This window comes from Leopardus geoffroyi, chromosome B4 (genome assembly GCF_018350155.1).
Source record: "Leopardus geoffroyi isolate Oge1 chromosome B4, O.geoffroyi_Oge1_pat1.0, whole genome shotgun sequence".
In the NCBI taxonomy this organism is placed as follows: Eukaryota; Metazoa; Chordata; class Mammalia; order Carnivora; family Felidae; genus Leopardus; species Leopardus geoffroyi.
Genome location: NC_059341.1, coordinates 136,560,038 through 136,587,882, shown reverse-complemented (window position 1 = coordinate 136,587,882; position 27,845 = coordinate 136,560,038). Strand labels below are relative to the sequence as shown.

At 55.3% G+C, this 27,845-nt stretch overlaps 2 protein-coding genes across 12 annotated transcripts in view; one reads left to right on the top strand and one right to left on the bottom strand.

Annotated features, from left to right (window-relative positions):
- Nucleotides 1-419: 419 nt before the first annotated feature.
- On the bottom strand, nucleotides 420-1,707 carry LOC123591901. Its single transcript, XM_045466517.1, has 3 exons — nucleotides 1,610-1,707; nucleotides 1,134-1,490; nucleotides 420-711 (listed from the first exon to the last, which is right to left on the bottom strand). Exons 1-3 carry the CDS (start codon nucleotides 1,705-1,707, stop codon nucleotides 555-557), a joined length of 612 nt encoding a protein of 203 aa, XP_045322473.1. The 3' UTR covers nucleotides 420-554.
- Nucleotides 1,325-27,845, top strand: part of TTLL1 (TTL family tubulin polyglutamylase complex subunit L1) — a 31,379-nt gene continuing 4,858 nt past the window's right edge. For 2 of the 11 annotated variants that reach the window (XM_045462668.1, XM_045462661.1), the window contains exons 1-11: nucleotides 1,345-1,437; nucleotides 4,753-4,784; nucleotides 7,045-7,115; nucleotides 10,492-10,608; nucleotides 16,223-16,431; nucleotides 17,104-17,284; nucleotides 17,915-18,049; nucleotides 18,641-18,749; nucleotides 23,499-23,642; nucleotides 25,620-25,706; nucleotides 27,628-27,791. In XM_045462668.1, the coding sequence (XP_045318624.1) occupies nucleotides 10,496-10,608; nucleotides 16,223-16,431; nucleotides 17,104-17,284; nucleotides 17,915-18,049; nucleotides 18,641-18,749; nucleotides 23,499-23,642; nucleotides 25,620-25,706; nucleotides 27,628-27,791 (1,142 nt within the window). In that variant the 5' untranslated portion in view covers nucleotides 1,345-1,437; nucleotides 4,753-4,784; nucleotides 7,045-7,115; nucleotides 10,492-10,495. Of the gene's footprint in view, nucleotides 1,666-1,768; nucleotides 1,909-4,752; nucleotides 4,785-5,794; nucleotides 5,854-7,044; nucleotides 7,116-10,491; nucleotides 10,609-11,823; nucleotides 12,108-16,222; nucleotides 16,432-17,103; nucleotides 17,285-17,914; nucleotides 18,050-18,640; nucleotides 18,750-23,498; nucleotides 23,643-25,619; nucleotides 25,707-27,627; nucleotides 27,792-27,845 lie in introns of those variants that run through there. The other 9 variants (XM_045462671.1, XM_045462665.1, XM_045462664.1 and 6 more) reach the window with 8 other exon arrangements.

The following is a 27,845-nucleotide window of genomic DNA, read 5'->3' as shown; positions in this document are numbered from 1 at the left end:
CTACGTGGGGCTCCAACCCACTGACCATGTGCGATCATGACCTGAGCCAAAGTTGGATGCTTAACTGACCGAACCACCAGGTACTCCTAAATACATTTTTTAAAAAGCTTATTTATTTTGAGGTAGAGAGAGCCAGGGAGGTGCAGAGAGAGAAGAGAGAATCCCAAGCAGGCTCTGTGCTACCAGCGTAGAGCCCAATGTGGGGCTTGAACTCACGAACTAGTGAGATCATGACCTGAAGTGAAACCAAGATTTGGACGCTTAACCGACTGAGCCACCCAGGAGCCCCTAGCCCTTGAAAACTTTTTAAACTACGTTTACGTGATCTCAGTTTGTCTTTTCCCTCTGGGATCACCTAGCTCCCAGTTAATTTTTCATATTGGCCACAACTTTTTTTTTTTTTTTTTTTTACTATTCGCTCTTCCCTGTGATGTTGGTCTCCTTCCATTGGCTGTCGCCAAGCCTTCTAGTATTTTGGCTGCTGGTGATGCATCTGGAATGGCACGTATGCTGCATAAGGCAGGAGGATGTGGGAAGCCAAGTGATGCGACTTCCTAGGTGCCATGCACCAGGAATTTAAAATCTCTTCCACCCCTGAGAGACGGAGATTTCTCTGGGGAGAAGTTGTCATGCAGAAGATCGGAGGTGCCTTTGCCCAAACAGCTAGAATGTATCAGAGCAGGGACGTAAAATTGTTTCTCTTCTTTCCGGCTATAGACAGGAAAACTGAAGGTCAGATAAGGGAAGTGACCTGCCGAAAGCCACATAAGCTAGTGGACTTTGGAGCGAGGGCTCAATCAAGGTCTGGCTCTGGTTTTAAATTTCTCACTGGGCCAAGCTGCCTCTTCCTGATACAGTTTACAAAATACAGTTAGAGAAACTAGACCTGCGCCACGCTCAGGGGACATTTCACAAATGAGGTGACCTTTGAGTAGGCCCCGTACTGATTATTACGTGCCGAGCACAACATGTCACCTAAGGACAACGCACCCGCCAAGGGAGGCACTACCGACAGCGCCAAGCGCGCACACACGTTAGCTGAACAGGAGAGGGGACCAGACCCCGGGCCCTAATCACCCCACGGCTCTGCCTCCCACTGTCAGGCTCCACCTCGCGCCCCGACCCTTCTCAACCTCATCCCTGGGTCCTGAAGGCTGCGAGGTTCCCGGGGGTGGAGGACCGGCTCTTCTAGGATCTCCGCGGAGCGCGCAGCGGGCGGGGGCCTAGGGAGCGGCCGGGAAAATGTGACCCCGGAAGCAGTCGCGGCGCCAGCGGCCGCGTCTTCGGTTGCCAGAGCGCCGCCCCGGAAGTAGAGCGCGGCGCGCGGCGGGCCGGTCCGCGGGGCGGCGAGCGGCGTCCTGCTGCCGGCGCCGCAGTGGGGCTGGAGGCGGGGCCGGGGCCCGGCGCGGGGCCGCCCTGCCCGGTGAGGTCCCGCAGGTGAGGTCCCGCCGCCGAGGCCGCCGCCTCCCCGGACGAGGGTGTGGCCGCTCCTGGTGGGCGGGTGCGCATGCGCGAGCGAGCGTGGGCGCCCAGGTCTACGCGGCCGCGACCGTGTGGTTTAGATGCTGCTTGCCGGACCCGCGGCCCCCGGGAAGCCTGCGCCGATCACTGTGCCCCTGTTTTTCCTCCGAGTTCCTGTGACTTTCCTTGTGCTGCCCGCTCGTTGTAATTGCATTCTTCTTCATATGGGTTATCCCCGCATTTCATCGTTCCTGGGCTTTCCCCATTCATTTGCAGTCTGTATTGTTTCTCTCGGCATCTTTTGCAGGGCGCGGTGTACCTGTGGCGGCAGCTGTGGTCTGGAGACAGATTCGTGTCCCCCGCCCTGCTCGCCCTTCTCTGAGGGATGGGACCTAGGCACTGCCCCTCCCCGTGCCCTCATCACTCAAAGGGAGTGGGAGTGAGTGGGTAGGTAGCCATGCACCCCGTAGAGTAGCTGGGGCATCACAGGGCATTCGTTCGAGAAGTAAAAGTACCCTATTGTAAGCAGTTTACGGTTTGCAGAGAGGTTCTTTGTTCACGAAAACATTTAATGAGCACATTTCAGTGCTGGCTTGTGGCAGCGCTGAAAGGTTGGTCTTGCTCTGTGCCCGGGGGATCACCAATAGTGCTGAGTAGTTGCTGTGGAGGCTGGCACTGCCTCCCGGTGGGGTGTGGACATGGATGGTGGCCATACAGCGGTGCGGAAAGTCCTTGTTTTTCACTATGAGCTATTGTTTTCTTTAAGGGTGGCATTTTTTTTTTTTTTTTTTTTTTCCTTCTCAAGGAAGACTGGCCGGAAAGGAATCGAAATGCCCTTAGAATCCTGGGCTCGTGGGCACTTTGTGGAAAGTGATAACTGACCAGAGTGTTTGGGGGAGTAGTGGGGTTGGAGACAGAGAGGGCTTCGGTTTTTGTTGTTGTTGTTGTTGTTGTTGTTGTTTTTTATGGCTGGACCCAGAAAAGTGCAGTGACTCTATGAATGGAAGTTCTTCCCTCTGTCTGCTTTTTCTCCTGAATGGCTGTCCTGGCTGTAACTGGATGTAGTCCTAACTCCGGGACGTGAAAGGCCTTTTGGCAAAGTTCTGTCCTCCTGGGGTTGTAGGTACAGCTATTCCCCGAGATGTTCTCTCGCTCAGCAGAAATCCGCCCAACTCCAGGTCTGCTTCAGGCCCCTGGAAAAGCTGTGGAATCTGTGGGTGCTCTTACTGGTTTTCTGTCCCCTGCAGGGCTGATGGCCCCTGTGGGGCTGGGCCGAGCCTCGTTCTCTACTTGGCGCAGACAGCACTTGTTTGATGGTGGGCGGAGGGAATTCCCGTCCTTATTTTAGTTAATTCGTCAAATATTGATTGAGCACCTGCTGTTTTTATTATTATTATTATTTTTTTCAATGTTTATTTTTTTGGGGGGCAGAGAGAGACAGAGCATGAACGGGGGAGGGGCAGAGAGAGAGGGAGACACAGAATCAGAAACAGGCTCCAGGCTCTGAGCCATCAGCCCAGAGCCTGACGCGGGGCTCGAACTCACGGGCCGCGAGATCGTGACCTGAGCTGAAGTCGGACGCTTAACCGACTGCGCCACCCAGGCGCCCCAACACCTGCTGTTTTTAGACACTTTCTGGACGCAGGGGATTCAGTAGGCAATAATGCGGAACAACATGTCTGCTCTCCTGGTGGGAGATGTGTGTGTCAAAGATAGGGAGTCACCGGGGAACCGAGTTCATGAACTAGACCAGTTCTTTTTGAAGATTCTTGTAAAATGTTTATGGGGTAAGTTTTGAGAGAGAGAACCAGCAGGGGAGGGGCAGGGAGAGAGGGACAGAGGTTCAGAAGCAGGCTCTGTGCTGATAGTGCGGAGAGCCTGACGCGGGGCTCAAACCCACACACCATGAGATCACGACCTGAGCTGAAGTCAGACACTCAACCGACTGAGCCATCAGGCGCCCCTAGACCAGTTCTTTTCAAACTTGGGCAGGGGTAGGAATCTCACCTGAGAGGTTATTAAGATACAGATTCCTGGGCCCCACCCCCAGAGAGTCTGAGCATGTGCGTCGGTGTAGGGGTTGGGGGAAGCTCAGGAATGTGTCTTTCTAACAAGCTCCTGGTGGTGCGGCTGCTGCCGGTTCACGGGCCATGCTTTGAGTTGGCCCCGGACTGAACGATTGGGCACAGCCGGGGTGCCACCGGGAAGCAAAGCGACAGCGTGGTGAGTGGTTGGGAATTGGGAAGGCCACTCGGAAAGGTTGACCTTTGCGAAGGGGCCAGATGCAGGGGGAAGAGCCAAGCCTCAATACAGGATGCGGCTTGGTGGGTGCGAGCAGCTGAAGAGAGCTGGTGCGTGGGGAGGGTGCTGGAGACGAGGCCCGAGAGGTGACGGGAAGCCTAGATTTCACGGGGTCCGCCTTGCAAGTCATCGGCAGACTGACAGCTTTATTCTGGGTGCTTTGTTCTGGAAGCCCCTGGAGGCTTAGGGGCAGGGTGACGCGATTTGCTTGGTGCGTGTGAAAGGGGTCAGTCTGCTGCCGGGCGGAGAATGGGTGCGTTGGGGTGCGGCCGGCACTAGGGAAGCCAGTGGGAGCCTGCCATGGTCATCCGGGATTACGGGGACGCTGGGGAGAGACATAGACAGATCTGGAATCTTCTGGAGTAGAGCTGGCATGATTTGCTGCCGGATGAATTAGTAGCCAGTTCCCCCTCAGGACCACAGTTGAGCTTTGTTGGGGCACCGACGTACTTTGCCGCTGGGGCCCTCAGCGGATGGGGTGTGTTTCTTGCCTCCCTGGATCAACACCGTCCACGGGCACCTCGTCCCAGGCAGCTTTGTGCCTCCCGTCACGGACCCGGCACTGAGCGGCTGTCGGTGCTGAGGGGGTGGGTGAAAAAGAAGCTAGGCTGTCGAAGCACAGACCCCAGGGCCATCCCTGTGCCAGCCTGTCCTCACGCTTACGAAGGTCCCACTCACCGGCCCCAGGAGTGGGTCCCACGTCGTGTTCTGAAAATTGCCAACTGCCTGGTTTCCGAATGCCTTCGCCTGGCTGACGTACCTTAGGAGGTGGCAACAGTCCGCTGTGATTTCGAGCACGGTCAGCGTAGAGATCAGCACACAACTGACTGTTTTTCTGGGTTAGGTTTTCTGATGTTCAGTTTGAAAAGCAGCAGACCGAATGGCTTTAACGCGCAGTTCCTGGGAACCACTAGAGAGGTGACCTATCAAGTTCATTGCAGGCTACTGTTAACCTAGCTTTTTTTTTTTTTTTTCTCCCCCCTCTTCTAGGAGGAAGTAACAGGAAGACCATCTGACGTCAGGTATTTCTTGATTTTTCTAAGGCAAAGGGCTTAGTATTTCTTAGGGTTGGGAAGGAGGCAGCCCCAGCCTCTGTGCCGGGGGCGGATTGGCCAGCTGGCTCCTTCACCTGTTGCGCAGACCATTTCGAGCCCCCTTCACTGTGCCTGGCCCCGGCTGGGTGCTGGGGGGACAGAGACGAATCAGCCCACCCCCGGCCCTGTGGGTGAACTGTCAGTCGACACTGTGGGAGGGAGGCGAGTGTGGGTGTCCCCAGGCTGCCATCTGAGCTCTGCCCGTTCCTCTCGGAGCCCCACTGTCCCCATGTTATAAATGGGGAGAACACCTGCCCCCCGGCAGCCCGGGAGCCAGAACGGTACCCGTGGTAGAGAAGAGCGGGTGCAAACTGCCCAGCTCTGTGCCCCGTGGGTCCTGGTGTTCCGTGAATGGTAGTCGTTGTTTCTAGTGATAACATACAAATGCAATTACCGACCCCGAGAGGGTGGGGAGGGTCGCCAGCACCCAGCCAAGGGCCCGGTGGGCCCACTGCAGGTGGGGCGGAGTGGAGGAGTGTGCAGGGCCGAATCAGGGAGAGCTGAGGCACTCGTTTCCAACCCAGTGAACCGGAGTCCCTGTGGTGTGCCAGGCCCACACCTGCCGACCGTGCCATGACCCCCACAATACCATGAAGGACCTGTGGCTTTCGTTCCCGTTTTGGGGGGGAGTGCCGAGGCCCCAAGAGAACTAGTGAGCACCCGTGGGCGTGCGAGCACCGGAAACGAACCGTCTCCAGGGTTCAGGTGCAGAGGAACCTGCCATCGGGTCCTCTGGCCCCTCCCAGGCTGCCTCATCGTTGGTTCTCCGTGGTGGTGACCGTGCTGGTTCGGTGCATTTCTGAAAAGAAATCCTGTGTGTCTTTAAAGGAGAGGTGGCCTGAGTTCATTTCTTTTTCTTCTTTTTTAACCGTCAATAACTGGTCTGCCCTGTCGCCCATCACTGTGCTGTGCTCTCGCTCCCACGTGCGTATTTAAAGCCCTTTACGGGTGGAAGTTTCTTCTTCGTCTCCTCGTGTCTGGGACGGTTATATTTTGCGTAAGTTTCCGAGGGCCGTACTGCCAAAGGGCCACGAAGTGGGTGGCTCAGGGAGGCGAGAAGTCTGAAATCAAGGTGTCAGTGGAGCCACGGTCTCTCTGAAGAATCTGGGGCGGGTTCCTCGCCTCTTCCAGCCTCTGGCAGACCCAGACTTTTCTTGGCTTGTGGCAGCATCGCTGTGATCTCTGCCTTCATGTTCCCGTGACCGTCTTCCCCGTGTGTCTGTACGACCCTGTGTCGTCACATGGCGTTCTCTGCCTGTGTCTGTGTCCAGATCTCCTTTTTTGTTGTTGTTAATTTTTTTTAAGTTTATTTATTTTCGAGAGAGAGAGGCCGAGAGAGTGAGCGGGGTGGTGGCAGAGAGAGAGAGGGAAAGAGAGAATCCCAAGCAGGCTCTGCACTGTCAGCACCGGGCCTGACATGGGGCTCGAACTCACAAACTGTGAGATCGTGACCTGAGCTGAAACCAAGAGTCAGACCGTTGACTGACTGGACCACCCAGGCGCCCCTCCTCCTCCTCCTCCTCCTCCTCCTTTTTTTTTCAAGTAATCTCTACACGCAGTGTGGGGCTTGAACTCATAAGCTGGAGATTAAGAGTCGCGTGTTTCACCGACTGAGCCCGCCATCTGGAGATAATGGGGCTGGCCGAAGGGACTGTGAGCTCTGTTGCAAATGCTCCCACCTGAACCTAGAAAGAATCAGTGGGATGAGAAGGAAACAGGTGACTGAGAGAGCCCTCACCTCGCACACTTCTAGAAGGAACGTACGCAGAGAACTAAAACACAAGCCAGGAAGTTCTGTGTGCCGACTGTATCCCAGGAGAGGGATACAGGAGGTTTGGTGGAGGGAAAAGGTGACCAGAGCGGCTCCCTGGGGGAGGCGGCCTTTGAACCGCGCCTTGTGTGATTGGCGGAGCTGGATCCGGAGCAGCAGCGGGGAGGTGGTGGTGTTTCGCCCAAGCAGGGGTGCACGAAATGGAGTGTCACGGCAGCTCAACGAGGCCGCGGGAGCCAGAAAGTAATAGAATTCACAGATACTTAGCACGGTGAGGCCCCGAAGCATCTGGCGGCGTGCCCTTGTTCGGCAGAAGACGTATGTCGCGGATACCGTGGCGAGGCGCGGGCTTGCGGTGTTCTCTGTCTCTCGGTCTTGTGCTGTGTACATTTCGTCTGCGTGTTCGTTTTGTTTTAGGTAAGAACCCGCAGCACGAGTCACTGAAGGAGAGAAATTGGACGTTCCTGTTGGCTCCATAAGTACCTATGGTGGGTCCGGCCTGAGCGATTGGTTTTCCTTAGCACCCGTTGTCCACACGATGGAAAGGGGGAGCCGGGGGCGGGGGGCGGGGCGCACCAAGAAAACCTCCCCTTGAAGGCTCCGTGTCCTTGCTCAGTAAAGTGAGGATGAGAATATCTGTCCTGTCTGCCTTATTGGTTTTGGGGATCGTGCCTGGGAAGCATTTTCTTTAAATGTTTACTTATTATTTTTGAGAGAGTATGAGAGAGAGAGCATGAGCAGGGGAGGGGCAGAGGGAGAGAGGGAGAGAGAATCCCAAGCAGGCTCCGCACTGTCAGCACCGAGCCCGACGTGGGTCTCGATCTCACTAACTGCGAGATCGTGATCTGAGCGGAAATCAAGAGTCGGATGCTTAACCGACTAAGCCACCCAGGCACAACTCCCCCCTTCCCCCCCCCCCGGCCCCCCGGAAGTATTTTCTGATTGTTAAAGCACAGGGCAGGTATCAGGCACTGTGCTGGGTCACCCGGGGTGGGGCAGCACCTGTGCCAGGGGGCAGGGGCACGCTGAGATGTAGGACTTCGCCCCTGCTGGTGGTGGTGGTGATGTGGGCGTTTCCGGCCTGGAGACTGCAGTCGGACTGGAGGGGGCAGAGCAGAGCTGGAGCCGGATTGGGCAGGGATGCAGGCTCTTAGAGGCCGCACTCAAGTGGGGAACCGGGCTCCCGGGCTCCACTGTGGGTCTTGACACTGTGGGGAGTTTGCTCGGTGAGGGGTGTGGGGTAACAGCCGTGGGGATCTGGCTCCCGTGCTGCCCCTACCGTCACTTCTGTGCGGTGACTGCTGACTCTCCACATTAACAGCCTTACGTTGTCATATGGCACCTTCTGGCTCACAGAGGACGATTACCTTGACCTCATGGCCACTGGCATCATCCTATTGAAGGCCAGGGAGGCAGAGGACTGTGTGAAAAGAGGTGGTGCTTCAGAGTCGGGTCACCCTCAATTCAAATCAGGGCACCATGGGTCCCTTCAGTATGATTTTTGTTTAATGTTTATTTATTTATTTTGCAAGAGCATGTGAGAGCGAGCGTGGGCACCCACAGGCACGAGCGGGGGAGGGGCAGAGAGAGAGCCTCAAGCTGGCTCTGTGCTGGCTCGATCTCACGAACCATGAGATCATGGCCTGAGCCGAAATCAAGAGTCAGATGCTTAACCGACTGAGCCACACAGGCGCCCTGTTCAGTCTGATTCTTTTTTTTTTAAATTTTTTTTTTTTTTTAATTTTTTTTTTTGAACGTTTATTTATTTTTGGGACAGAGAGAGACAGAGCATGAACGGGGGAGGGGCAGAGAGAGAGGGAGACACAGAATCAGAAACAGGCTCCAGGCTCTGAGCCATCAGCCCAGAGCCCGACGCGGGGCTCGAACTCACGGACCGCGAGATCGTGACCTGGCTGAAGTCGGACGCTTAACCGACTGCGCCACCCAGGCGCCCCAAATTTTTTAATGTTTATTTATTTTTGAGAGAGAGAGAGAGACAGACAGAGTGTGAGCATGGGAGGGTCGGAGAGAGAGGGGGACACAGAATCCGAAGCAGGCTCCAGGCTCTGAGCTGTCAGCACAGGGCCCGATGTGGGGCTCAAACTCACGAACCATGAGACCATGACCTGAGCCAGAGTCAGATGCTAAACCGACTGAGCCACCCAGGCGCCCCAGCGTTCAGTCTGATTCTCATACAGGTTCTTAATCTTTGAGCTTCAGCTTCCTTACCCATAAGGGGGATGATGACAGTCATAATACCAGATATTTCTTGAGCACCCTGTTCTCAGTGCTTTAACGTGTTCATTCAATTAATCCTTACTATAACCCCGTGAGATGGGTAGTTGCTGTCGTTCCTCTTATTTTACGCCTAAGGAAACAGAAGTTCAGAGAGGTTAAGTAACTTCTCCAGAGTCACACAGCAAGTGAGTGTCAGAACTGGGCCTCAGACTCAAGCCCTAGAGCCCGCACTCTTACCACAGTCCCTCCTCTGAGGAGGCAGTGGGCTGATTTCGTGTGAGAGCCCCACGGGAGTGCCTTCTCTTTCCCTCTCCGAAAGCAAGCACAGACCTGGGTGCCCATCTTTTAACTTTGTCCAAGTCACACCGTGGTACTGACAGGCCTGGGGCCATAGTCGGTCAGTCTGAATGGAGCATCCACCACATCCCAGGCACAGTGCTAGGCCCTGGGCACAAAGCAGCGAGGAAGAAGGCCGGCCCCCTTGCCCTCTAGCTGGGACAGAACTGCAGGAGTGCTGAGGGGCTGTGTGCCTGTGTACCTGGCGTCAGGGAGGCCTTGTGGAGGAGGTGACGTTCACTTATGCTGGCAGGTGAGTGGGCAGCAGCTTAGCCAGGCAGAGAGGGAGGGAGAGTGCTGCAGGCAGAGACAACCAGCATGTGCCAAGGCCCCGGGGTGGAGTGTGGGCAGAGCAGTCCGGTGTGGTGAGAACACAGCAGGGGAAGGAGAAGCGGGTGAGGGACAGGGGTCTGCGTATCTTAAGCTCACTGGGGAGCCACGGAGATTGGTAGACGGGAGTGACGGGGTCAGATAAACTCGTAAGCGTCACCGGCACTTACAGAGAGTGAATCGGAGCGGGCAGGGGAGGAGGCAGGGAGCGCTGGGGGCGCTGGGGGCGCTCACGCTGGGTTAGGCGCTCTCTCCCACCCTTTGGAAGTCAGCTCCAGGGCCTCCTGCTCAGGGTGGTTCTCCCCAGCCACCCTGATGGGCAGCTCCTGCCGTGGCTCTCACAGCCCCAGTGCTGTCCCTGCCTCGTGCCTCGTGATGTACGCTGGGTGGCGATTATCCGATTGCTGTCTTTCTCCCCCGCTTAGGCCAGGATCTCTTAGTCTTGGCCCAGTTGACATTTTGGCCTGGGGGACTTGCTTTGGGGCGGGGGGGGGGGGGGGTTGGGGGAGGGGCGTCCTGTCCACTGCAGGGTATTGGGCAACATCCTGGCCTCTACTCATTAGATACCAGAAGCCTCCCTGCCCCGAGCTGTGACAAGAAAAGACAAGGCCAGGGGCGCCTGGGTGGCTCAGTCGGTTGAGCGTCCGACTTCAGCTCAGATCACGATCTCGCGGTCCGTGAGTTCGAGCCCCGCGTCGGGCTCTGCACTGACAGTGTGGAGCCTGCTTGGGATTCTCTCTCTCTCACTCTCTCTCTGCCCCTCCCCTGCTCTCTCTCTCTCTCTCTCTCTCAAAATCAATAGATAAACTTAAAAAAAAAAAAGACGCAGCCAGATGTCCCCTGGGGGCCGGAGTGGCCCCTGGCTGAGAACCACTGCCCAGCAGGTCAAACTTGGGATGTGCGAAGGGGAAGCTTGTGGCCACTGCCGTTTCAAAGCTCTAACAAGTTGACTTCTTCCAGGATTATGGCAGGGAAAGTGAAATGGGTCACTGATATTGAGAAGTCGGTGCTGATAAATAACTTTGAAAAGAGAGGATGGGTCCAAGTGACAGAAAACGAGGATTGGAACTTCTACTGGTAAGTACGCAAAGCAGGATTTGATTCTTTTTCCGAAGCCTGCTTTTTTCTTTTTTGACATTTATTTTCATTTATTTTTGAGAGAGAGCGTGCACAGGTGCGCGTGGGGGAGAGACAGAGGGAGAGAGAGAATCCCAAGCTGGCTGTGCGCTGTCAGCACGGAGCCCGACCCTAGGGCTTGGTCTCACAAACCGCGAGATCCTGACCTGAGCGGAAATCAAGAGTCGCTCAACTGACTCAGCCGCGCAGGCGCCCCTGAAGGCTTCTTACCAGTCTTGTGAATGGCGGTAGCCCAGGCACAGGCTGTGTTCTCAGAGGGGCCCCCCCCCCCAGACACATCTTTCATCCCAAGCTCTTTGGGAGCACGCGTTGCGGGGTGCCCTCACACTCCCGTTTACCAGCCTGGCGTCAGAAGTCCCAGGACGGTTCTGCACAACCCGGCCTGGCGAGTCCCGTGGGGGGTCGGGTGAGAAGCCAGAGGCCCCTCCTGGTGGTGCCAGTCAGTGCCTTATTGTCCGGCGCTGGGGAAGGGGACCGCGGGGGAGGGGTCTGTGCCTCCCTTGCTTCCTCTCGCGGGGCAGAGGGCGCTGGCTGGACTGGGTAACGACAACCGAAAAGCGAGGGAGACGCACGAACGGGAGAGCAATGTGTTTGGTGTTGACTCCCCGGTGGTGCTCCTTCCAGCCAGAAAGCTGGGAGCTGTCCTCGCCTCCTGCCCCCGCCCCGCCTCCCCCTCCTCGTGGGCTGAGGTCCCGTGTCCTCCCTTGTCCGGGCCTGGTGTGCTCCCCGCCGCAGGCTGGCCTCCACCCTCTGGCAGGGTCGTGCGCCCGAACACAGATCATCTCTGCTGGGCCCCATCCTCTGCAGCTCCCGGGCCCGGAGCCCTGAGCGAACCTTTGAGGGAGGGGAGCTGGTGGGTCTCCGGAGGCCTTTTTACCCTATGCGTCCCCCACTCCCTGAGACCCACTCCCTGCTGTTCCAGCCACTTCCTTCCCCCCCACGCCCCAGTGCAGCCGCCGGCACGCTTTCCCCTGCCGACCCGCTAAGACGGGCGGTGCTCTCTGCCTCCTCAGCCCGTCCTTCGGGGACACCACGCATCCGGTGGTTAGACGTCCAGACGCTGGAGCCAAGTCGTGCCTGGCTTTACACCCTGGCTCCCCCGCTGCTGCCTGTGTGGCCCTTAGCAGAGGACTTGACCTTTCCTTTCAAACACAGCTGTCGGAAGCCTGAATGAGTCAGTAAAGCACAGAGCATGTGGCATGTGATAGCGGCCAGCGGTTGCTGGCCTTCGCACACCACTCCTCGAGCCTCCTGCCCTAGAAGCCACCTGTGCCCCTCCAGCCTCGCAGACGGCCCCCCTCAGTGCTATGCAGCAAGTGCCGCGTGCCAGGATTTCGGATTTCCCCGCCTGTCCCGTCTTTCTGTGCTGCTGCAAACCCGATGACAGTGAGGACCTTGTCTGGCTTGCCCCAGCCTCCCAGAGCCCGGCCCTGGCCCAGGTGCGGTGTAGACTGGCAGCCCGCTTCCATCTCCAGCAGCCACTGCAGGGATGACCCTTTCTCTGCTCCCCTGGCAGCTGAGGATACCTGTGCTTTAAACCACGATCCAGTTTCCCCGGGGGAGCATGGAATGCAGACGGGGAGAGGCTGGTAGAGAAGTGCAGCCCCTGTGTGGGCTTTGGCATCGGGTTCACGTCCTCGAAGGTAGAGCGAGATAATGTAGCCAGAGCCCTGCTTCATGGGAGCTCTGAAAGAAGAGAGTTTGGTACTTACGCTCTGCGTCCCACGGCTCTGTGCCATGGGCTTAGCCAGTTCTCAGCGAGCCCTTTTGGCTTCTCTGGGTAATTAATCGGTGCTGGGGAGGGTGTTGGGTGACTCCCTGCTTCCTACCACGGAAGAAGCATCCTGGAGCCAGTCTTCACAAGACAGAGAGAGAAAAGAGCGGAACTGTGTAACTTTGGCTCTTTGGTGCCTTAAGAGCTCCTGTCCTAAGCACTCTGTGTACCATCGAGTCTTAAAAATTGGTTAGGGTAAAATACCGGAAACAACTAAATGTCAAATGGTTAGGAAAAGGTAACCAAGTTAACCGAGTGGATTACGGTGCAGCCATGAAAATAATTAGGACAATTATAAAGCAATTTGGAAAATCGTATAACAAAAAATCTGAAGAAAAACATATTATGAAACTGTATCTGTGTTCTGATCACAGCTTGAGTATAGGGCAGGAAGTAGGAGCACGTGAAACATGGGAGTCAGGGCTGCGCTAGGGAGATGCATTAATCAGCGATTGCCAGATTGATGGCGTGTGACAAACACCACAGAACTTAAGGCTTGGAACAACCATTTGCACAGCACGCACATTTATCGGTTTGGCTGGTCGGTTCCTTTGGTCCAGCAGGACTTAGCTGATCCTGCCTGGGCTTCCCCTGCTGTCACCTGGGGGTCCAGCTGGGGCTTGTCTGGTCTTGGATGCCGTTGGCCAGGACCATAGTGGCTTCTCACCACAGATCTCTCGTGGCCCTCCAGCCAGCTGGCTTGGGCTTGCCCTCCTGGGGCAGCTGGGGTCCAGGAGGGAGGGAGGAAGCTCTCAAAGCCTCTCGGCGCTAGTCTCAGAAGCGACACGCCATCGCTTCTGCCTCTTTTTTGGCCAAAGCAGAGCCGAGGTGAGACGGGTCTGGGCCCAGGCCTTAAGAAACTAGCAGCTTCCCCTTCCTTTATGGGAACTGTCTGCGGGAGCCCCAAGCTGCCAGGTGGGGCCTCTCTGGCTGGAGGAGCTGTGTTGTGTGTGATAGTTACAGCCACTCCTGGCCTTCCAGCCATGCCCACCAAGGTGCCAAACATACGAACGACACCTTCTTGGACCCTCCAAATGGGGTCATCCACTGGCTGAATACCACCGAGTGGCCTCGGTCTGTGCCACATGGAGCAGAGGCAGGCTCGCCTGAGCCCTGCCCAAAATTTTGGTCCACAGGGATACCTGGGTGGTTCAGTGGGTTGAGCATCCCACTTCGGCTCATGTCATGATCTCGCGGTTTGTGGGCTCGAGGCCCACGTCAGGCTCTGCGCTGACAGCTCAGAGCCTGCTTGGGATTCTCTCTCTCGTTCCCTTTCTCTTTGTGTTTTCCCCGCTTATGCATTTTCTCTCTCTCTGTCTTTCAATAAATAGATTAAAAAATTAAAAAAAATGTTTTGATCCACAAAACCACAAGATCTGATCCAACGGTTGTTGTCTTAAGTTGCTAACACCAGGCACCTTGCTTTGCAGTAAGAGGTACCCAGAATATATCATCACATACCCGAGAGTGGTAGGGAAGCAGCTCATTATCTTGAAAACCGATAAATAAAGGGCAAGAATCAAGCATTTAGTTAGTCTTTCCTCTATGAGCTATGTTTTGGGATGTCCAGATTGTTGATGAAGGGACATTTCTCCTTGTAGAAATATTCCTGCTAACACACGAAGAAGAAATGAAAGCAGAGGGTCCACCATCTCGTCTCCCCTAATGACCTAAGGGTCTAGGCCCGCCCAGTATGGGAGCCGCTGAGCTCAGGGCTGACGAGCACTTCGGCGTGGCGGGCCCAGTTGTAGGTGTGCCCCAAATGGGCCTGCAGCTCCCCAGGCCTTGCGGTCTGACTTCTGATTTACAGGTGGCACGGGAGCCAGGGCACTGGGCTGAGGAAGAAGCATGTGAGGACTAGAAGGCAAGGACCCTGGGCCTTCAGGTCCAGAAACAGGGTCCTCCAGAAACAGATGGCCTAGGGAAAAAGAAAGCAGGGAGACTGTAGGTTAAACGAGTCGGGAGAGAGAGAACAACTCATCAGAAGGCCTGACCCTTATCTGTACAAGCTCTAAAAATACTTATCAGGTGACTTGGGAAATATGAACACTGATTAATATTTGATGATATTCAGAAATCACTGCTGCTTGTTTTTAGCTGTGACAGCAATACGAAGTAGGATATCGTATCTCTCTTTAAAAATTTTTTTTAACATTTATTTATTTTTGAGAGACAGAGCACAAGTGGGGGAGGAGCAGAGAGAAAGAGACCCAGAATCCGAAGCAGGTTCCATGCTCTGAGCCATCAGCACAGAGCCCGACGTGGGGCTCGAACTCATGAACCACGAGGTCATGACCTGAGCTGAAGTCGGATGCTCAACTGACTGAGCCACCGAGGCGCCCCAGTAGGATATCATGTATTAAGAAGTCCGTGACTGTTAGACATTCTTACAGGAGCGTTTTGGTTGGAATCTCGTGTCTGGGAATTGCTTCCAAATGAGCCAGTGCCGTGGGGCACAGGTGGGGTACAATCAAGACAAGACCGGGTGCCTGGTTGCAGCCCCTAAAGTGAGCAATGGATTCTCTTACACTTTCCTCTCTGCTTTTGCTTGTGGTTGAGCTCTTTCATAATTCAAAGTTTGAAAACTCCCCCATCATTCTACTGATCATAGAATCAGAAGAGACCCTTTGGGTGCTTGGGGCCCTCTGTAGGTTGGTGCCCAGGGTGGGGTGGGGTGGGGGCCTAGAGCAAGAAACCATGCCAGCCTGCCTTGCCTGTGGCTCCCTTGTGAGTGCCAGTCCAGTCCTTCCTGCTCCCTCCCTCCCTCCCTGCCTCTCTGAGGGGCTGGTAGGGTGGAGGGGTGTGTCCAGGAGGCTGGGTTTCTTAGAGGATTAGAGGGAATCAATTTCCTTTTCCAACGTTTATTTATTTTTGGGACAGAGAGAGACAGAGCATGAACAGGGGAGGGGCAGAGAGAGAGGGAGACACAGAATCGGAAACAGGCTCCAGGCTGTGAGCCATCAGCCCAGAGCCCGACGCGGGGCTCGAACTCACGGACCGCGAGATCGTGACCTGGCCGAAGTCGGACGCTTAACCGACTGCGCCACCCAGGCGCCCCTCAATTTCTTTTTCAACCGTCCTCATTTACTCGGGTGCTGGCCTCTCATCGGTTTCTACAAGAATATGACCCAGAGCCCTTAAATCACCCTGTGATTTTTTTTTTTTAAGTTTATTTATTTGTTTTGAGATGAGACAATGCAACCGGGATAAGGGCAGAGAGAGAGAGGGACGGAGAATCCCAAGCTGACTCTGCACTGTCAGCCCAGAGCAGGGCTCAAACCCACGAACCGTGAGATCATGACCTGAGCCAAAACCAGGAGTCTGACGCTTAACTGACTGAGCCCCCACCTAGGCGCCCCTGCCCTGTGATTTTGGTTTAAAGTGGTCCGGGTGCTTCTTGACTTTGGGTGCAAATACTGTGTAAATGATTTTCCTGATTTCAGAGTCTGAAGGAGGCCATTTTTCATTAGTTTGTAATCAGCAGTCAATGGTATCATTGACTCACCAGTAAGCATTTACTGAGTATCTCCTCTGTGCTGGGCAATGACACCGCCCACTGTAAGACGGACTCAGAATCGCTCCTGCCTCAGTTCAGGTTCAGGTCACAGCCGGTCACCAGACCCAACGCTGTGCCGCTGTGGCCCGGGCATCTCCGGGTCTGGGTGCTGGGACTCAGGGAACAGGCCAGCCCTTCTGGTCGCGAGCTTCAATGAGAACTGCCACCACGAGGACGTCCTCTGAGCTTTCGCCCTGCACGTCCCTTCTGTGCTTCTCTTTTAGGATGAGTGTGCAAACCATCCGAAACGTTTTCAGTGTCGAAACTGGCTATCGGCTCTCAGACGATCAAATAGTCAACCATTTTCCGAACCACTATGAACTGACCCGGAAGGATCTGATGGTGAAGAATATTAAAAGATACAGGAAGGAGCTGGAGAAAGAAGGGAGTCCTCTGGCAGAAAAAGATGAAAACGGGAAATACCTCTATCTGGGTTTGTGCCTTTTTCACTGGGCTCGTGTGTTAAATGAATCCTACTAGAGTTCCTTAGTCACATGAGCTACCGGGATGGCGACTGCTGGCTTTGGTGGGTGAACATGTTCGTGCCAGCTGTGACAGGCGCCTCTCTCATTCCACGTGTGTCTGGAATGGGCAGGCTGGCGCTCACGTTGGGATCTGAGTTTCCATGGGTGCCCAGGGAATGTGGTGCATGCGAGGGAGAGAGTGTCCCCGGTGTGTGGATGGAGGGAAACGGCGTGAGCTACAAGCTGCGTTTTGGAATTCGCGGTCACTACCGCATCTGGCTGTTCCCAGGGGGAACGGCGTGTCCCTGTTCCATCTGGTGGGCTGGCCTGCCGGATAGTTCCAGAATCCTTTTACCTACCTGGGAAGAATTATATAACCAATCTCTCGGGGCCTCCGTTTCCTCATCTGATAAACGGGAATGACAACAGGTTGCTGTGGGCATTACAGGTTTGTAAAGCGCTTAGCACGCGGGCAATGAGGTTATTGTACGGGAACTGAACGGCACGGGGCCTTGATCTTCGGACGCTGGCTTGGGGCAGAGGGCAGGAAGCAGCCTCCGGAAAGGCAGTGGCAGTGTGTTTCCATCCGTGGCCGCTGTGGGGCTGGCTCACCCGCCGCCGTCCCCTTTTTCACCTTGCAGACTTTGTTCCGGTCACCTACATGCTGCCCGCGGACTACAACCTGTTCGTGGAGGAGTTCCGGAAAAGCCCCTCCAGCACCTGGATCATGAAACCTTGTGGCAAAGCCCAGGGAAAGGGCATCTTTTTGATCAACAAGCTCTCGCAGATCAAAAAGTGGTCCCGGGACAGCAAAACATCTTCGTGAGTGCCCCTGCTTAAGATCGGGGCCCAGGGTGTGTGGGTCTGAATCCCTGTCTACACTTACCGTCTGAGTGCCTTGTGTTTTGTGGACGCTTACATGCTTCACCTGGGTAAACTGGGGACAGTAGCGGCACCATCATGGGGGCAAGACGGGGATGGGACAGGCGAACACGGGAGGGTCTGTGATCAAGTGGCAGGGGTGGCGCGAGGCCGCGTCAGGTCAGGTCTCTGCCCAGCGTTCAAGGGCTCCCCAGAACGGAGATGCCAGGCCAGGCGGTTTTGTCTGGGGCCCACCCTGCCTCTGTGGGTCCTGAACTGTACAGAGATGCTGGAGGTGGTTCTCTCCCGGAGGGCTGGTGGCTCACCGTTCCCGGGCGTGGCGGGGTCACCTCCCTGTGTGGAGCCCTGAAGTTTGAGTGCACACTGCCGGCCCCCAGGTGGGTCAGGCGCAGGGAGCACTTCCCTGGTGGGTTCCCGGGGGGTTGGGGGGCTGCTGGCACTGTCCTCTGGGGCGGGGTCTCAGGCTTGGGGGCTCCCGCGTGGACACCAGCTCACCGCCTTCTTCTCCCCCGACGCGACGGGGGCCTTTGGACTCCGCCATCTAATTTTGACCGTCTCCACCGCCCTTAGGTTTGTGACCCAGTCCACCAAGGAGGCCTACGTGATCTCCCTGTACATTAACAACCCGCTGCTGATCGGCGGGAGGAAGTTTGACCTGCGCTTGTACGTGCTGGTGTCTACGTACCGCCCACTGCGCTGTTACATGTGAGAGTCGCTGGGGTTTTGTCTTGTTGGTCGGCAGTTCACGAGACGCAGCCCTTCAGAGACAAAGTAGATTAGCGGCGTGGGGGGTGACGGCTGGCGGTCACAGGGTTTCTCGATCGTGGTAGTGGCCCCGCAAATCTCAGTATACCGAGAACCACTGCGTCATACGCTTTAGGTGGGGGAGTCCTGTGGCCTAGGAATTGTACCTTAGCGTGACCGTTCAAAGAAAAGAACCGTAAAAAATGAAAAAGCAGCTCTTTTAACGGCCTGAATCAAAAAGCAGGTCTTTCTATTATTATTTTTTTTAATGTTTATTTATGAGAGAGAGAGAGAGAGTGTGAGCAGGGGAGGGGCAGAGAGAGCAGGGAGACACAGAACCCGAAGCAGGCTCCAGACTCCGAGCGGTCAGCACAGAGCCCGACGTGGGGCTCGAAGCCGCGAACCGTGAGATCTTGGCCTGAGCTGAGGTCAGACGCCTGACCGGCTGAGTCCCCCAGATGCTCCCAAAAGCAGCTCTTGTAAGAGAACAAAGTGTTCGGTCTTATCTGTGCTTCTCCTCAGCGTGCTGAAGTGGTCTGAATTCCCACACAGGTATAAACTTGGATTCTGCCGCTTCTGCACGGTGAAGTACACCCCAAGCACCAGCGAGCTGGACAACATGTTTGTTCATCTCACCAACGTCGCCATCCAGAAGCACGGGGTGAGTGCGTCCCTTCGCTGGAGCTTACGCAAATGGGCTGCTTTTGTGGGTTTCTCTCTCCTTCTTTTTGCGTGCGCGGGCGAAGCGGGTCCGGGAGCCGGATTCCAGATACCCTGGCACTCGTGAGGAGTGGGAGCTTTAAGGATCTGGCACATCAGCCCTTCTGGTTCCGTGGCCGTGGGCACGTCCGTTGGAACTCTCAGAGCCTCGGTTTCTCCATTTGTGAAAGGAGATCCTGTTACCCCCTCATGGGGGTGGCGGAAGGATTCACGAGAGGGCTCCTGCGTGGCCATTCGTTCAGCAAAGTCTCCCTGAGCACCTGTCTGGGTTGGTCTCGTGCTGAGTGCCAGGGCTACGTTGATGGTCCCCACTCACGGAGCCTGGCCCGTAGGGGAAGACGGCCGTCAAGTAATCACACTGGTGAATGTGTCATCACAAACTGAGCCGCATGCTCTCAAGCTAGGGGACGCAGATCCGGAAGAGCATGGAATGAAGTCCCTGGTCCAGGTGGCCGGAGAAGGCTTCCGTGTGCAGAAATGCTCAAGCAGAGACCTGCAGTATAAGCAGGGGTTACCCGGGTGGAGGTGGGGAGGGAACGTTCTAGCAGAGGGTACAGCCTGTGCCGGGATCCCGTGGCAGGAGGAGCGTTGCAGGAGCTGAGCGACGGCCAGGGTGGCTGGAGCCCCCAGACCGAGGGTGGTGGAGTTAGAGGTACTTGGTGAGGCCAGCGAGGCCGGGCCCCAGGACCTTGTCGGTTCTGTGTGGGCTTTGGGGCTTTAATCTGGTCCTAACAAAAATGTTCTGAAGGTCTCATTTCTTTATGAAAGACTCTTCTGTTTGGATCTTGCTTGATTGGAGGCCTTGAGTATCCTGGTCCTTTTTGTATAATTTGAGTGGAAAGAGGGTAAGCATTGATAGAAAACAAGCTTCTTTTTCTTTCTTTTTTTTTTTTTTAAGTTTATTGTTTTAGTAATCTCTATGCCCACTCTGGGGCTCACATGACCCCAAGATTAATAGTTGTATGCTCTTGGGGCACCTGGGTGGCTCAGTTGGTTAAGCATTCAACTTTGGCTTAGGTCATGATCTTGCAGTTTGTGGGTTTGAGCCCCGGGTCAGTCTCTGTGCTGACAGCTTGGAACCTGGAGCCTGCTTTGGATTCTGTGTCTCCGTCTCTGTCTCTGGCCCTCCCCCACTCAGGCTCTGTCTCTCTCCTACAGAAACAAATAAACATTAAAAACAACATATTAAGAAAAGGGTGGCATGCTCTTCCGACTGAGCCAGCTAGACGCCCCCAAACCAAGCTTTTCTGAGTCACCTACTAAAGGGTTTGTTCAGAGCAGCATGGGCTCGGTCCCCCGTCTATCACTTCTGTCTGTGTGACTTGGGCAAGTCACACGGCCTCCCTGGGCCTCCTCATCTGCAAACAGATCCCTAGTATTACCTTGCTGGTAATGAAATGACAATGGCTACCATTTACTGAGGGCCTTGACGGTCTTCTGTGTGAGGCCAGCCCTGGTTCACTGTCCCTCGGGTTTCCCTGAGAGCAAACTTCTGAGCATCACTGTTACATGGTCAAGATTAGAGGAGAAAGGATGGCTTGGCCAGAACTTTATTCAGAAGAATTGGAACAACGGAGACGCCTGGCCAGCTCAGTAAGTGGAGTGTGAGACTCTTGATCTCTGGGTTGTAAGTCCGAGCCCCACGTTGGGTGTAGAGATTACTTAATAAAATCTTGGAGTGCCTGGGTGGCTCAGTCGGTTAAGCGTCCGACTTCAGCTCAGGTCATGATCTCATGTTTCGTGTGGGTTCGAGCCCCGTGTCGGGCTCTGTGCTGACAGCTCGGAGCCTGGAGCCTGCTTGGGATTCTGTGTCTCCCTCTCTCTCTGCCCCTCTCCTGCTCACACTCTGAGACTCTCTCTCAAAAAATAAATAAACATCAAAAAAATGTAAAAAATAAAATAAAATCTTGAAAAAAAAAATGAATTAGGAAAATGAGTTTTCAGGGGACGGAGCCCTTTGGAGAAAGCTGAGCAATGACATCAGGCCCTTTGTAGCCAAGTTAGTGAGGCCTGGGTGTGGGTGTGGCCAGTGGGTGTGGGTGTGGCCAGTGACCAGCCTCCAGTCCTCTTGGTTTCTCTGAGGACAGTGCAGAATATGTTGGCCTGCCCCAACCCCCCCTTGGATTGCAGGGCCACACTGACATTGGGAGGGCTCCATTTGATGGGCCTTCTCAGGACACCAGTCAGCTGAGTCACTGCTGCATCAATAAGAAACAGAAGTCACTTTTTTTTAACCCGTGGAAGGAGAGAGCAGAAGGCAGGACCTTAGCTTGGCATCCTTGCAGTGTTCCAGAAGCCTCTGTGCCGTCCCTGTCGGTTCTGTTGGTAAATGCTTAGCTTTTTAACGTGAGGAAGTCCTTCCTCTGAGGAGACTACTTGCTGGTAGCCTCACGTGGCTCCGATTCAGAATCGCACGAAGGACAGATGTTACACGGGACGCTGACACGTCAAGCAGTCTACGGCTGCATCTCCCGAGTGTCCCTGGGTGCAGAGCATAGCCCGACACCTGGGACAGAGATGCCCTTTGACAGCCTGCCCTCAGGAGGCTCAGAGACCAGCAGGGGAGGCAGATCACAGAAGACTGATGATAAGGGAGGCTGCAGGGCTGCAGAGGGGGTGCAGGAGTGTGGGGCGGGGGGCACCGGGAGGCGGGATCAATCCAGCAGGCAGAGAAGGGGATGGAGAGATCAGGGGTGCATCCCGACATGGGCAGTGTTTGCAGATTGATTTGGTATAGTGTCCTGGAGTAAATCTGATAAACTAGTGTTGCTACAGTCCTAACAGCAGGACACATTTCCTCGCTTTTTAGGTCTGTGCTTGTGGAAGACAGTGTTTTGCTGTGTATACTTTTTGTATGTCTAGAACTTTTATCTTTTTTTTTTTAATTTCTTTTTTTAATGTTTATTTAAAAAAATTTTTTAACGTTTTTATTTATTTTTGAGACAGAGAGAGACAGAGCATGAACAGGGGAGGGTCAGAGAGAGGGAGACACAGAATCTGAAATGGGCTCCAGGCTCTGAGCTGTCAGCACAGAGCCCGACGCGGGGCTCGAACCCACGGACTGCGAGATCACGACCTGAGCTGAAGTCGGACGCTTAACCGACTAAGTCACTCAGGCGCCCCAGAACTTTATCTTTTAAGTAAACTTTCCTTGCTAGTAAGGATCTGTAACTGGAAAAAGAAAGGTGTGGGTGGGCAGGTAGCCTGGCTTCCCTGTAACTTCTCCGAGTCCCTGTTTTTGGGGTACAGACACTGAGTTATTAGAGAGACCATTTGAGGTGAACATGCTTGGGTAGCTCATCTTTTAAGGTATCTGAGTGAAACTGATGTGTAAATGTGTCTCTGACCTCAAAGGTATTTTTTTTAACGTGGTTAATTCTGTTTTTCTATGAAAACCAAGTCCGTTTTGAGTCGGTGGTGTTTGTCCTTTCTTAGGCTGGTTTTCTTTTCATTTCTTTTCAAAAGTTCTCAACTTTTTATTTAGGAGAGTGAAACCTAGCCTCACAACCTCCAGATGTACTTCGGGATTTTTAGCTTTTTGCCTCCAAAAAAAGAGGAGTGGGGTAGAGATTTCATGTTTAGAGTCAGAGAAATAGAGAGCACTCTGGATGGGGGGTGGGAAAGCCAGGCTCGGGTCCCAGCTCCCTCACAGCCTGCGTGGAACCCTGGGCAGGTCAGGTAACCTCCCCGAGCCCGAGTCCTCTTAGGCACAGACGGGATGTTGTGACCAGTTGTGGGGTGCTCTTGGACCACGGTGCCTGGCACCGGCCTGTCTCAGGTTGGGTTCTCCGGAAGCAGACTCGGAGGCAGAGATGAGTGCATGGGGGGTTTGCTGGGGCAACATGGGGAGGGAAGGGGGGTGAGGACAGGGCAGAGGGAGGGTCGAACTGGGGCGCAGCTGCAGCAGGGACCGAGATTCCCTGGCATCAGCCCGTCACGGACTATGGGCCGCTGGGGCGGGCGTGACCTTGGACTGTTCTGCTCCCCTTAGCCAAGGGCAGCTCCCAGCGAGGGTCTCTGCCAGAAGAGTGTCTTGATCTTGAAGGGGGGTCTGGGTGACATACTCCACCCTCATTGCAGGGTATGAATTGCTAATTACGAGTGAACTATAGAGGTGGTGTTTCTTTTTTTTTTTTTAATTTTTTTTTTAAAGTTTATTTTGAGAGAGAGCACGAGTGGGATAGGGGCAGAGAGAGAGGACAGGGAATCCCAAATAGGTTCTCCACTGTTGGCACAGAGCTCGATGTGGGGCTCAAACTCGTGAATCCTGAGATCGTGACCTGAGCCGAAACCAAGAGTCGGGCACTTAACCGACTGAGCCCCCCAGGCGCCCAGAGATGGGTATTTTTTTTTTTTTAATTTTTGAGAGAGACGGAGCATGAGCGGGGGAGGGGCAGAGAGCGAGGGAGACACAGAATCCCAAGCAGGCTCCAGGCTCCGAGCCATCAGCACAGAGCCCGACGCGGGGCTCGAACTCACGAACTGTGAGATCACGGCCTGAGCCAAAGTCGGGCACTTAACCGACTGAGCCCCCCAGGCCCCCAGAGGTGGGTGTTTTAAACCAAGCGCCGCATAGGAGGTCCAGGTCCTCACGGGGCAGGAGCACCCAGCTCCGTTCTAGGGTGAGAGAGCAAGTGCTGGGGTCCTCAGGGTGCATTGCCTGGGGCCCCGTGTCCTTTCCCGTCGCCAGGAGGACTACAACCACATCCACGGGGGCAAGTGGACGGTGAACAACCTGCGGCTGTACCTGGAGAGCACCCGAGGCAAGGAGGTGACCGGCAAGCTGTTCGACGAGATCCACTGGATCATCGTGCAGTCGCTGAAGGCCGTGGCGGTGAGAGAAGGGCGGGGGTCGGGCCTGGGAGCCACCGAGCGGGGCGGGGAGGGCTGCTGGTTCTTTGGCCACGGAGACGCGTCCTTACGGGCCCACCTCCCGCATGGCCACACGTCTGCCAGAGGCCGGGGCAGCTTGGCGGAGGGAGAGGGGCCAGCTTCCGGCCGGGTGCCGCCCAGGGCGTAACCGGGTGCCGGGCCTTCCGCGGCAGCCGCCGGCCCAGGCGAGTCCTGCCGGTGTCCCCTGCAGCCCGTCCGTGCCATCGGATCGAGGGGGCGTGTTTTGGCGTAAGCTGCTGGTCAGAGGTGGACTCGCGGTGGCCTCCTCGAGTTTGGGCCTCCCGCTCTGTGGGGTCATGGACGTCGGGGTGCTAGAAACCCACCTCCCTGTTGCCCCAAGCGTGCTCCTCGTTGGCTGGCTCGCAGCTCCCGTTGGTGTCTTGTTTTGCTGTGCCGAAGCAGGTGTGCGGCTGGTTTTGAGGGAACGGGAAGGAATGAACAGCAGGCCACCGGTGCGCGGGCGGCTGTGCCCCGAGCTTCACACGTGGGCTCCCAGATGCTCATCACCCCGTGACTCAGAAGCAAAAGGGAGGCCCGGCCCCGGAGTGGGGAAGCGCGGGGACAGGCGTTGGGGCCCAGGCCTGCCGAGGGGGCTCCCAACAGACAGGCCCAGTGGGTGTGACACCCGAGGGCACTCGGCCCGGCCCGGAGAGTAGGCGGCACGTCCTGTGGAGGGTGCTCCAGCCCCTCTGAGCCTCGCAGGCCGTCTCTGGGAAACCGGGAGACAGTGGGGTGGGGGCCGGGGGAGCCAGCAACCTCCTGTCCTGCACAGGCTGCTGGGACGGTGGTGTGGGCAGTGGCCGGGGTAGGACCACTCTCCAGTGAGATGCGGGCCCACTGACTCCCCTGGGAAACCAGCCTCTGCCCCCCCACCCTAGTTTTCCTCCAGTGAGTGAGGCTGGACTGGCCTGTCTCCCCCTCAGGAGTTTTTGGTTCTAGATCCAGCATTTGAAGTAGAGTCCACACACCCACTGATGTGTGAAAAGGCCTCACTGCTGTGTCTGTGGGCTTTACTCACTGTGGGGGACAGCAGGGTCCCCAGGTGTATGTGACATGGCTGCTTGCTAGGCCTTCCTACAGGTTTTCATCCACGCAGCCTCGGTGGGGCCTGGGGACCTGCATTGTAAGCGAGCGGCTGGCAGCGTTTTTTATGTACCTGGAGAACGGTTTATAAAGTGGAATTGAAAGTTAAAAAGAGGGGCACCCGGGTGGCTCAGTGGGTTAAGCGTCGGACTTCAGCTCAGATCAGCATCTCGTGGTTTGTGGGTTCGAGCCCCGCGTCGGGCTCTGTGCTGACGGCTCAGAGCCTGGAGCCTGCTTGGGACTCTGTGTCTCCCTCTCTCTGCCCCTCCCCGCTCATGCTCTGTCTCTGTCTCTCTCTCTCAAAAATAAATAAACATTTAAAAGTTTTTAAAATAAAAACGGAACAAAAAAAGTTAAAAAGAAAGTCCCCAAATTTTTAGTAAACGGATTGGCTTGTCAAAGAGAACAGAGGTTCATAGCCTGGCTCCCCGCATCCCTAAGGACCTGAGAAGGGCCTGTGACGAGGTTGCACAGGCCTGGACTCTGGAGCTGGGCTTCTGTCCACTCTGAGGACAGTCCCATGCCAGCAGACACATGGTTGCTTTGATCAAGCCTCTGATGAGTGAGACCCGGAGACACCGGTAATCGCTTCGGGAAGTGCCCTCAGAGGCCGAGGGAGGTTTCCGAGTCTGGGCCCTGTGGGAGGAGCCGGGGAAGGGTGGGAGGCGGCACTGGGGGTGGAGGTGGGGAGCGCTGATCTCGGTGGTGAGACCCCGCACGTCACGTCGGGACCGCGAGGAGGTCCTGCCCCGTGACCTGCCGTGTGTCCGGGGCGGCGGTCCCAGCCGGGCCCTCCCGAGGCTGGCCGTACAAGACGCTAGTTCCTGTCTTACAGCCGGTGATGAACAACGACAAACACTGCTTCGAGTGCTATGGCTATGACATCATCATCGACGACAAGCTGAAGCCCTGGCTGATTGAGGTAACCGCCCGCAGGAGCGCGTGTGGCCGGTCGCCCTCCCGGCGGCCTCTGCCCCGTCTCTCAGGCCAGGCGGCAGGGCAGGGCCGGGGCACGTGAGGCTCTGGAAGGTGACGGGGACAGACGGGCAGGTCGGACAAGTTTGCTGATGGTGGACAGGGGGAGCCGCCCCTGCGGGAAGCTGCCAGAAGAGTCAGGTTATCAGAGAGCAGACTTCCAAAATAGCTCTTCCCGGGTTACTTCTTACGCTGCCCAACCCGCGTGTGCAGAGACACACACAGATATGTAGAGAGATCGACAGACGCGTGTGTAAAATATTTACGTGCTCTGTTTTTCCGTTTCAGAAGTTCAGTGCGCGAGCCATTGCGCTGCAGAGCCCTTTTTTTCCATTTTAAAGCGACTCACTTGAATGGCAGTCAAGCTTTCCTTGATGAGCCAGGACCTTAATTGGGAATATGACGAATACTCCTTCTAACATAACAGACCTTAATTGTAGCCTATTTATGATAATTAGGGCATGATGATATGCTACAGTGGTAATTTCAAGGGCGTCTGAGGTTCACGCAGCCCCTTTGACTGTATACGTTGGATACCCTACCAGCAGCACGAAGACACAGCCTGACTGTTTGGGAGAAACCCGAGTAACTTGCAGGTTTTTGCCTCCACTCTGCCGTGGCCTGAGGAAGCAGCTAACCAAGGTCATTACAGCTGCGCCTGAAGTGGAGTAAATAGCTGGTGACTGAGGGCCTGCGGGACTCTCCACCCAGTCCGTGCATGTTAACCTGAGGACTCCTGACGTTGCTTAGCTCCTCAGAGGCCTTAGGGGACTAACCTTCCGTTTATCAGATGGGTTCCATTTGTTAGAATATTGCTTTATTGGTGAGGTATTACTCTCTTCGCCAAAAAGGGGCCCACTGGGGACTCCTGACTGGCCCATTCGGTGGAACATGCGACTCTTGATCTCGGGGTTGTGAGTTCGAGCCCCACGTTGGGTGTAGAGATTGCTTAAAAGGCGGAGCGGAGGGGACGCATTCCTTTTTTTCTTTTTTAGCTTTTTTTTTTTTTTTATTTTTTTTATTTTTTTTTTTTCAACGTTTATTTATTTTTGGGACAGAGAGAGACAGAGCATGAACGGGGGAGGGGCAGAGAGAGAGGGAGACACAGAATCGGAAACAGGCTCCAGGCTCTGAGCCATCAGCCCAGAGCCTGACGCGGGGCTCGAACTCACGGACCGCGGGATCGTGACCTGGCTGAAGTCGGACGCTTAACCGACTGCGCCACCCAGGCGCCCCTTTTAGCTTTTTTTTTAATCTTTATTTTTGAGAGATAGAGAGAGAGAGAGAGTATGAGCAGGGGAGGGGCAGAGAGAGAGGGAGACACAGAATCAGAGGCAGGCTCCAGGCTCCCAGCTGGTAGCACAGAGCCCGACGTGGGGCTTGAATCCACGAACCGTGAGATCATGACCCGAGCCAAAGTCGGGCGCTTAACCAACTGAGCCACCCAGGCGCCCCGGGGACACATGACTTTTTACTTCAACCCCACGATGCTACTTAGGGTAATTGGGTTTGCTGATTCTAGCAAAGCTCTGAGTGGCTTCCAATACTTGGGGTAGAGTGTCTACACAGGTAGACACAGAAGTTAGGTTTATGATCTGCATTCACTTAACATTTTTATCTGTGTGCTGAGCGATCTGTAGGTCGTAATCCCAACCTGTGTCTGGCTTTTTATATTTCACCTAACAGCTGATGAAAGTAGGATCCTAAAACGCTTCCTATACAAGGTGCCTGAAGATACTATACGTTAACGGGACGAATTGACAATTTTGCCTAAAAGGCGCGGTAGCCAGCGTTTTCCTCTGCAGTGTGTGTTTTCATGCCAAAGGAGCCAGTGATCCACGTGAAGAGTGGTTCCTTTCCTCTCGTAGGTGAACGCGTCCCCGTCTCTCACCTCCAGCACCGCCAACGACCGAATCCTTAAGTATAACCTGATCAATGACACCCTCAATATCGCAGTCCCTAATGGCGAGATTCCAGACTGTAAATGGAACAAATCACCCCCGAAGGAAGTTCTTGGCAATTACGAAATTCTGTAAGTTTGCGTGCAGACCGGGCAGCCGTCCTCGTGTGTGTGTCAGACGGAGGG

Bases quoted from the DNA above. Each gene is read 5' to 3' on its own strand.
- LOC123591901 (XM_045466517.1), bottom strand. From the start codon at position 1,707: ATGAAATGCGGGGATAACCCATATGAAGAAGAATGCAATTACAACGAG. The intron at 1,491-1,609 runs GTGATCGGCGCA...CCCGCCCACCAG, and splicing joins GGAGGAAAAACAGGGGCACA to GAGCGGCCACACCCTCGTCC. The intron at 712-1,133 runs GTTGAGAAGGGT...TCCTGTCTATAG, and splicing joins CTTCAGGACCCAGGGATGAG to CCGGAAAGAAGAGAAACAAT.